The 10948-nt window shown below is 37.9% G+C and overlaps 1 protein-coding gene across 5 annotated transcripts in view; it reads right to left on the reverse strand.

Moving 5' to 3' along the window:
• The window catches only part of pbx4 (pre-B-cell leukemia transcription factor 4), a 38445-nt gene extending 29118 nt beyond the window's left edge, over window positions 1–9327 (reverse strand). Inside the window, exons 1-2 of one of the 5 annotated variants that reach the window (XM_007229052.4) lie at window positions 7820–9327; window positions 2216–2329 (exon numbers count right to left, since the gene is read on the reverse strand). In XM_007229052.4, coding sequence (XP_007229114.1) covers window positions 2216–2329; window positions 7820–8001 — 296 coding nt within the window. In that variant the 5' untranslated portion in view covers window positions 8002–9327. The remainder of the gene's footprint in view (window positions 1–2215; window positions 2330–7819) is intronic. The other 4 variants (XM_007229051.4, XM_007229054.4, XM_007229053.4 and 1 more) reach the window with 4 other exon arrangements.
• Window positions 9328–10948: the final 1621 nt, after the last annotated feature.

Raw genomic sequence — 10948 nt, forward strand, 5'->3', positions numbered from 1 at the left:
ACTTGCTTTATGAAATGCTGATATCCCAACAAATGCAAGTTTCAGGCTGAATCCTAAATACCTTCCAACTCTCTATATAGTGAACCACTCATTATTTAGACATAAAACTATTAGGTCTACATGCAGACGGCACTACATTTCAGACTTCCACATGAATAAAAGTATATAACACTCAATTACAAATATATAATGCTATTATTTAGTTTCACAGTAAACAACTTAGTGTGTGAATAGTGTGTAATATGGAATTAAACTTCTGTGTTTTTTATCTTTCTTCGTTATGTGTTTTGAAGTTTCTCTTTATGAGGTACACCATACAGAGCATGCATGCTTGTGCAAGCATTTTCATCTGTATGAATGTAAATTACTTCAAAAAAAAGAGGTAAGGAAAACTCTGTTTTTAAAAATATCCAGATACATGTGAATATATACTAAATAGATGAAAGAATTCCTTTCTGTATCACTGACTATGATCAGCCTCTAAGTCGTATGCATAATAATGTCAAGCAGTGCTGTACTACAGTACTGTTTACTGGATCAGCATTTTTTAAAGTTTATGTGTTTACACCTTTGCCAAGAACCTGTGCAAGAGCCAGTTATCCTACAGCTTGTAAAAAGTGGACACTGATTATATTTAAATCTGTGTAAAACAAGGACTGTGTGACAGCACAGTCATAAACGAAAGAATTCCAAGACTCACCATTGACAGCCAACAAATTCAAACATTGCCAGAATATAAGTCCAGCATTTTATTTGTTCAGTAAAGATCCTATTTTTTTATTCCCTAAGTCAACTCTAAGTTGTGGTCCATTTTAAATACTGTTTACTAAATATTTGTATGGGTAAATTTATCTAATATGAAGAACAGAAATTGAAATAAAAGACACAACTGCTTACAGTTATAAAGCCTTTATATTTTTATATTTTATTACATAATTTTTCCCCTCTCAGCCCAGAGCCAAGCCTAAACAGTTACATTTTCTTCTTGTCTTGAACTAAAAAAGATTTTCTTTCAGGAAATAATGCACCCCAAAGGATTAAGGCATCTGACACATTCCCTTTTGTTCGCAATCCAGAAATTCACAACCATTCCAAATGAGTTCAAATATTTTTTCTTCTAACACTGGTTAAACCATATTGCTTAATCCTACCATGAAAACAGTAATTATAACCTGCTGAAACATTACAAATCACTTCAAACTGAAGCGAAAAACAATGCCACGTAACAGTCATCAAAGTAAAGTAGATCAATCGTTTTAGCAATCACCTCTAACATGCTGAAACAAACTTTTTGTTCACTGACAAATGATTATGAAAGATGCAATTAAGACGCTTTTTGTGACAGAGTGATGGAGAGAGAGGAATCTATGAAAGATAAAAAACACAACTAGGTTGAGGTGTAATGGTACATGTATTTATTTCAGTTCTTGAAACATTTCAGATGTTTGGTGCATGCAGTAACACAAAGGATACTCAACAGCCTATATGTAAAGATTGATGATTGTTATACATCCCCAATTTTCACTCACAATTTTAGTTCCACCCAAGTTATCAACATGGCATGGTAAACTTAGCTCAGGCTTAATGCTGTCTGACTATGGCAGATGCAAATGACACAGGAGACAGAAGACTGTTCCACTTTTTTTCCCAAATCGGCAAAGGTGTTTTTTTTCTGTAATTTCTTTGGGCTAGAGCAGTGATCTCCAACCCTCCTCCTGGAGATCTACTATTCTTCAGGTTTCAACTCCGATCCAAATTCACCTTATTCAGCCAACTAAGAATTTTAAAAAGCAGTAATTAATTAGATTAGGGAGAGTGGGTTAGGTTTTGTAGCCAATTTCGAACCATAACTGCATAAAAAACATGACCTATGTGAAAGTGTACAATTACTAGCTCTATTCTTCTGCTTAATACACTACAGGGTGTATCAACTACCTCAGTGGAGGTAGCCTTATTGGATTCATACCGGACACTGATTTTCAAGCCACGGTGAGAACCAACTATATTAGTTAATATGTCTAAATTTACTTGTAGGCAACCTCAAACCTGCCTTAAAAAAACAGGTCCTAACAATAAACGACTGCCACTGAGACAGTGTGTGTATTTTGGTTTTCTTTCTCCCAAAAATGAGAGAAATGACTGCTTGCCATTGTCACAGAAGGTATGAGCGGGGTGGGGGTGGGTGGGGGGGGTGCACATGCAGTCCCATACTGACCTGTGCTGGAAGTTGAGCGGCAGGGCACCCCCTGCTGTGCCCCCCCCAGCTCCCCCTCCCTCTGTGGGGTCATCTCTTCCACCCCACTCGGTTGGTCCCTCCTCTTGCCAGCATCTGGACACAGGGCAACAAGGTGAAAGGTTGGGAGCAGCCGGGACGGAGTGCACCGGCATCGCCTTCCACCGCCCCAGTAATGTCACAACCCAACCCAACAATGCAACGCCTGTGTGAGTCAGAGGCTGAAGCTCCGCAGTGAGCCGAGAATAGTAGACCTGAGAGCATGTGGTTGTATCAGGTGCACGTATGTCTTTGACATCAGCTTGGTCTTTGCATCGACAACAAGGTCTTATGTGCCATCTATTGTTGGGTCTGTCTCTATTGATGCTATCCTGATGCTCAAATAACCACAATGGAATCAGAGGTGAATAAATAAGACATGCATGACTGCGGTAACTCCTGGGAATTTAACAGAACAGACGTTTTAATGGATTTGTTTCTCAGAAATCAGCCAGTAAAAGGTCCGCTCTCTCTCCCTCCATCTCTTAACAATTTGATAGGGCAAAGGAAAAAAAAATCATGCAATAAGATTCACATCCGGCCTGTTAAGCAGCACTTAGCACTGTCCATTTATCAAGTCCAAGTCGCCTTTCTTGCTTTAGCAAGGTCAGACAAAAATATACACAGAAATCGAAAGGTTCTTTTATTTATTATCAAGGGAGAATTTGATTAAATAACCAGTCACTTAAGACCAAAATGATCCACGATTCAGATGAAAGAAAAAACACGGCATGCACCTGATGGCTCCCTTGCAGTACGCTAACAACCAGAAAGTAAATTATGTTTAAGTTGTAGGGTTTCACAGCAAAGTTCAAACTGAACATATGGCAATGATTTCAACCAATATATCTCTCTCCTGCCACATCCCCCTAGACAAACAATTCTTCCTGCTTTTTCTGTAACTGGTGTAACACCAAAAAACTTGTACTCAACATCTCCTACTTTTCTAAAACTCTGCTGTTCATAATGTATAACAATGTACAATTTATATTTTCATCAGATTTAAAATAATAAAAAATAAATATTAAGATTTACTAGCAAAAGAACCTGGCATTAGTTTTCCCTACCCTACCCTTCTTACATTATATCCCAGTGGTATGACTGCAGTTTAACATAAAAGGCTAAATCAAATAGAACAAATAAGATTTCATAGTTTAATTTCATTTATTAGCAGTCATTGTTTAAAGGTCCTGGACTACAAGGAAAACGTACTGAATAAACAGATTGTCTTTCTCTGGAGTGTGCTTCCAACCCCTATTCCTGTACATCTAACCCCTCTTCCAGCACATATGGCTCTAAAATATTTATCAAATACTTAATAATGATTAAGTACCATATAGGACTGCACAATAAAACTGACATGTTGCAATGTTTAAAAACAATCCAGGGGTTTTCACAGATTTCCTCAATAATCAAACATAATAATTGTTAAGATATTAATAATGACCTTTGTGCATCAAGGATTAGAGTAAAATAAATGATCCCAGGCAGATAGAATATTATTTTAAAAGATATACCATAAAAACTGAGAAAAGGGATTTTTTTCTTTAGTATTAAACTGAAAAAAAAAAAGCTTGGGGTTAATTGGTCTTATGTGAAACTGCACATCTTGTGTGTGTGACAAGACTATTGTTGATATTATTCTGATATTTTATTGTTTTGTGATATATACTGCAATACTAGCATTACATATATTTTAAACACATTCCTCGATAAGTGATTTTGGCAAGATATAATCTGCCTCAGGTAGATATACCACGGAAAATAGGCAGGATGAGGCATACTATGTAAGATTTAATTTGAACTACGTAAAACTGCAAAACCTGTAATGTGTCTGCTGCACAGGCACACATTGTGATGACTAACAATGCTAAAACAATATACTGTGCAGCCCTATTTGGAAATAAACTTTCCAGCATTAAGGTGAGCATATTTTGGATACCATCAGTACTTAAAGATCACTTAGTAACTGCATGTTTTATGGCAAAGGATGTAACTAGTCCTGTTTAACTGGACAGGCTGCAGCAAAATGCAGCATAATAATAAGTGTACTGTATGTATGGGACAGTTTTAGACAGCAATTATTTAATCTACTCCTACTATTGCATTCTGTCTGCATGTCAAAAAACTGCTTTGTACTATATAATATATTTTATTTTACCATATTGTCCAACCCTACTTTACCATGGCAGCTATCCACAATCCATATTTGAATTACCATTTGCGCCTCAAACTAATTTCACTGCAAACAAGGTAACACCGATCATGCCCAAGAGTAATTAGTAGTATGCAGTTTGCGAACAACATCAATTTCTCCAGTACACCAGAGATACCTGAATGATGTATTATGTTGGCTATCAGAGCTACCTCTGTGATATACTGCGTCCCAGTGTGGTTATTTTAGGAAGATGTAACCATGGATATAACTGTCCGTCATGTGACCCAGTAGAACTGTACACTCTAGATTATGGTAACCACATACTGGATTGGATTGTAAAAAAAAAAAAAAGTCCCATGCAGTATATAGTACATACACTACGTCATACAGGATTCTGCACCAGTATATACATTCAGTGCATATATCTAGGGTTCTACAGAGTTTGGTGATTTTCCTGGCAAAACACACCCACATATTGACTTGCTTTTTAAAGAAAATAATCTGGTTGTTTCATACAGGAAATGCAAGTACCTACCAACACTAACAGTGTCCTGGGAGGAAGCCTGCCTTCAGCTTGTACTGCCTGTTACAGCCAGACACACTATTATGCCAAAAAAAAGTATGTTCACAACCTGCTTTTCATTTAACTTGTTATTTCACTTCTGAGTGGAAACAAAGGTCACGCCAGCTGGATACGGACAATCGGGACCCTTTCCAATTTCATCTGTGCGGCTGTGGCATTTTTAACAAAATGCTGCAGATCTGTCGCACTGTAATTTCTGCAACAGAGCCAAAGCTCTGGAATGTTTGTAAAGCCTATTCGGAAACAACCACTGATCAAACCAAATTTAACATAACATTTACATTTTGTCATGACCCTGCTAAATCCTTAATTTTAGCTGTTTTCACTTTTTGTCAGTATGTAGATTATTTAATTGTTATCCAAATTGTGTTAATTTGTATGAATTGGAATAAAACATTTTGCCATTGACTGCCACTGAAAGTTAGTAAGTTATTTTCTTTCTTCATTCCTCATCCAGTTGCTATTCTGAAGATACTCAGTTTTTGTATGACAGCAAAAATATATAGCTACTGTCTCTATCTCAATTAAACACAAACAAAGAAGATCCATTTAATATAGCCTGGTTGACTTGAACAGAATACTTAAGTAGAGTACTTATGTAATACATTTTTTAGAATACTAAGTGAGCCTATACTGTGTTTGAATGCTCATTGGCAGGTTGTATACACCCCATCTTTAGTATACTAAACATACTAACTTCAATCTCTTCAGGTTCTTGTCAACAGATACTAAGCTATTTCAAAATAATGAAAACAAGCCATCCAAAAACATTGTGAAACACTAATCAAAATAAATTCATATTAGTCAGCTAATCGATTAAGTGTAATTATATAAAATATTAATAAAAACAGACTTAAAAAACGTAAGGAAAATGTAAAGCATGCAGTTGCAGTATCCCTCACATCTTATTAAGTCTGTGTGAATTCCATTTAAATTCCACCTAACTGAATGTTCAAGTGCAATTAACAAGTGGTGTAAAAAATTGTTTTTATACTTTTTTCCCCATAATTATGTACACTACACAATACATAGTCATACAATAGTTAGTATTAATAATAAGTAATTATTAGTGTTGGTAAAAAAAAAGTAAACCTATTGTGAAGACACCACGAAACATTTAAAAATAGTTAAGCAAAATCATGCAATCAAAACCAGACAATGGGCATCATGGACTGGGTAAAAACCTTTAACTCGTAATCCACTCGTAGAAAGCAATATCCTTGTGTTCATAAACTGCCCGTGTAACCCCCCTCCCCAATCTCATTAATAGAAACTCGATTTGCGGACAGCTGCACTCGCGTACACATTATAGGAGAATTGATTGCGCCCTGCACACAATGAAAAGGATGAACACCAGGGAGGGAGGGATGGATGGAGGGGATGGAGGGGGGTGAAAGAAGTGAATTAATTAAGAGAACCAGGTGGTCAAGTGGTTTGGTGGAAAATCACGAGCTAATGACACATCGCAGAGCAGCCCACAATCCTTCGTCAAAAAGCTGGATGGTGGTGATTTCTGTAGCTAGGGTTAAACTTCCTTACACCCTTACAGCACACAACCCGAGAAGCCCTCCATCTTCCATCGTGGACGACCCATGAGAACATCCTCACATACACGGGGAGATCGATGAGACCACCAGTCGATACGTACAGGCCACTACGGGTGCTGAAATCTTTCCAATGAAGAGCCAAGCTTTTGAGGCCTGCACCTCAGCAAACCCTCGACGGCGATGGCTTAATTAAGAGCTGCCTGATTAGCTATGCTAATGACGAGGGAGCAGATTAATCACATTCATTTATCTACCGGGGCCCACGGTTTGGTCGGCCAAACGGCTTTTCCAAGGCATGCGTGCTCTTCACAACTAGCTCTGGATGCTTCAGCACAACACTGGCGGATACTTATTTTCTTCATGTTCCTTTCGAATTAAACATTGTTGTGGAGAAATAAGGCCAGGGAATTAAACCCCCTCTATGTCTGCACTTTACATGTCCACAGTAGAGCTGCACGATAGTAGGAAAAAACTGGCATTGGGATATTGTATTGTATTGTATTGTAATATGGACTGCAATGTAAAAACAACACAAGAATTTTCAGTGATTGTTTATATGCATCTATGATCCAACATGTTTTAATATTAATGATGAAATATGTGTATCAAATATTGGAGTCGGTAAAACGATATTGGGCACATATATAATACATAATACATGCAAGAAAGTTTTAACAAGACGTGTGTGATTTTTTTAAGTATATTGTGCAGCCATACTGCATAATTTAAACAATGCTAAAGTTTAGGGATTTTCCTGTGTAGTTCCACGTTGGGATAAAAACCTCATGATATTAATTAGACCAATTTTAAATCAATGGGTTAACTACTGAGAAAGCAGTCATTTAACCTAGGTTAGCTAGACAAAAAAAACATACAATCGAGGCTGAAACCTCGAACCACTCACTGCCTCAAATCCATTGGTAATTATTTTGTTACTACTATGAAATGAATGTGTAATATAAGTTATAGTTGGGTTATAAAGGCCACGTAAAGACCTTCAATAGCTGAGAGCTGAAACAACTTTAACAGCTAATATATAAATATGCACACAAATATTCTTGCCAACGCCAAGGCCACATTACAAGCAATATAGTTAACATAGGCAATACAGTAGCACAGTTGCACCTATGTTAACTATACACCTAAAAAACTGACATTAAAAACAACAACTCCTTAAAGTAGCAAACGATCAACTAGCTGGTAACAACACGCCTGCTCACTCTCCACAGCCTGAAAATTCGTGATAGACCTTTTCTTACCGTGCTTGAGCCTCATCCAGACTCTCATCCGTGATGGCCATGATCTGCTGGAGGATGTCCCCTATGTCCTGCTGCGGCTGACCGAGAGCCTGCTGCTTCCTTGCGGCGTCCGGGTCGCCGACGTCGGCCTGGGACAGAGCGCCGAGTCCCGCCAGACCCAGCATGCGGGTCTGATCGTCCATGCTTTCTTCAAAGAAACCTCGCCGTTTTGGTGTGGAAGGAAGATTTAAAAAAAATCTAAAATCAACAATCTTGCGAGGGAGTTTAAGCTAAGTTAGGCTAAGTGTCCGCCGCGATCATGTAACTACCAAGGCCCACGAAAACAATACATACACACGGGTAAGGGGCTTTAGTCCGAAGGAGGATTGAAAAAAAAAGCACATGCAGTTCCTTCACAATTCACGGTGAAAATATCAGCTAGTAAGACAGGTTAACTAATTAGTTAGTTAGCTAGCCAGGCAGACTGTGGAGGGAGCATGGAAGAAGGAGGTTGTAGGGTTTAACGTTAATGGCCTGACTGCAAAAATACTAACCTAACCTAGAGGTTAGCTTAGCTAACCTCAATAAAAGATAAACACAGACACACTGAGCCCAACAGAAAAATGTGTTAACCTAGCTAATTAGTTAATTCTTAAGCAAAGAGAGACAACGAAGAGTTCAAAAAAGACAATAAATGTAGCTAGATTAAAGAAAAAGGGGTAAAAAATAAGAAAGACTACATTTAAGACTCTTGGTGTACGCTCTTGCTTCTTGTGTCTTTTCAAAAGTGGGCTGCCCACATCAGCGCCAATTTTGAAATAAATAGCTAAATTTCAGGAGAAACAAATAACCTATAGATCTGCTTCTTGGTATCAGAGGTAAACACAGTTCAGTTAGTTAAAAGTCTGCGAGGATAGTCACACCAAGGGTGGAGTAAACCAGCCGTAAAGCCTCGTTAAGCTAATTAAAAAAAACAGCTTTTGTACTGTAAAAACACAAAGCTGGCTAGGCTCTTCCGTTGACTTTCCGTTACCGTGACATTTACCGTCGATAAACAGTTTTAAAAACACAGTCAAGTCGACTGGGAAGACTAGCTTAGGTAAAAAGCTGAAAATGTCACAGTTTCTAAGGTAATTCAACAGTCAAAGAAAGGAAAAACACGCTTCTCTTCCCTTTCTTATCCTTCTTTAGCAGCGAGGCCAGCTAGCTAGCATTGGTAGCCAAGCGTACGCTGTTAGCATCAGCGGCTAGCCCAGCAGGCTAACGTTAACGGCTCCGCGCGCGAGGACGGACTGGCGGTAGCTAGCTTTCTCACTCGGCTCTCAGTAAAACGCACACGAATCGCGTTAAAAACGAAACACGCGCTGAAAAACACGCCGCATTCACGAGTCAGAGTGAAAACGCGAAAACTCTCGGCTCCATCCCAGCCAACCCGACCGCTGGCTCCGTAATTGTGCCCCCGTAAGCCCTGCTTTTCGCTCAGCCCCTCTCTCTCCCTCTGTGGGTCTCTCCCTCCGCTCCTCTCGCTGCTCTTAAATCGCGCCGCTGTAGCGGCCACACTAGCCGCTACGTCATCGCCCAGGAGGAGGGTGCAGTGCGGGGAGTGACCATAGGGGGCGCTGCGCTCTATTCTAATCTATAGGACAGCATGTATTGTATATTGTCGATATAATAAATACAGCACGGTCAGTCTAACGTTAATCAATTTATTTGTCTGACAATTTAGGGTTAATTTCGAAAATAGAAAATTGAGGGCAAATCCCTATTTATTATTTAATCCTTACTATTTGGTGTAGTATAGAAGAAATGGATTTTTTTTTGCAACTCAATTACAATTTCAGGAAAAAATGAAATTAACAAATTAATCTAGTAAAACATAAGTTGCATTACACCATCACATTTGTGTTACAAGATGCAAAAATGGAAAAACAGGCAATCCCAGACCTGTCTGCCTATTCATGAAACTCTCTTTTTGAGATAATCTGATGTTCACATGAAGTTTGGTAACATACATAGTTAAATATAGCTTAAAAAGTTAAGGGGAATTTGATCATACATTGTATTATATTAGCAGCATGTTATTACACCACTATAAACCAATGCTGATCAAGCACTGCTTTCAATAGATAGATCACAACTGGCAAACTAGCTAACAGTTAGGACAAGGGTTATGAGTAAAAGAGAAAATACTGGCAAATTGGTAGATTGGAAAGTGGTTAATTTTATATGTTGCATGATAATTAGCTGAAGAGCCCATTTCTCCAAAACACTTCTGAAAAATATTCAAGCAATAACACCTGATCCAACAAATTAACTAGTTAACAATGCTTATCGTCTTCCTTTAATGATATATAGGTAAACTCGATTTGGACCACATATGTGTTCTCTTTGCATATCCCAGCTTGCAAAGGCAGAGTCAGAGTGCAAGGACAGCCATGTTATGGTGCTCCTGCAGCAGAGAGGGGTGAATCCTGGGACCACTGACCCATTACTGTTAACCCCCCTTATATTAGCCGAGTCTGTTAGAGCAGAGGACCAGTGTTAAGCTCTACTAGAAACGAATAGTTTACATTTTACAACAATATTATTACATATTGTGTAATAACAATAGAAATGTTAAATCACTGCTTTAAATAGAAGATTGTTTAAAAAAGGCACAGAATACAGAATGTCTTTAACTGCAACCATGCACTCCTTTAAGAGACAATTTTTCATTTTTAAATGAGTGTATCAATACAGGGCATATATTTGCTAAGCATGGTATATAAGAACATTACTGAAAAGCCTGCTTCTGTATACTAAATAAAATAAATAAAAAAAGTAATTTTTTATCCAGCAATTATTTCACTTTCATTAACATATCACCTAATAGGTTTGCAATGTGTGCAGTGTTATAACCAACACTGTAGGTGAGGTGGTGTAGGTGGGGTTGACTGAAACAAACTATAGACAGTGTTGTAACAGTCAATTAAATCCTTGTAAAAGTATATAAAAAAAACAACTGAAATTCAATCCTATGTTGTATATGTGTATATGTTGTATATAATCCTATGTTGTTTGAATCAGATTTTCTATCATTATCTGAACTAAAATACAATACATATGATCATTAAAAGATCATTAAAAGCCATATCAAGCATATCAAGGATA

The sequence above is a fragment of the Astyanax mexicanus genome, chromosome 3, assembly GCF_023375975.1.
Source record: "Astyanax mexicanus isolate ESR-SI-001 chromosome 3, AstMex3_surface, whole genome shotgun sequence".
NCBI classification, from domain to species: Eukaryota; Metazoa; Chordata; class Actinopteri; order Characiformes; family Acestrorhamphidae; genus Astyanax; species Astyanax mexicanus.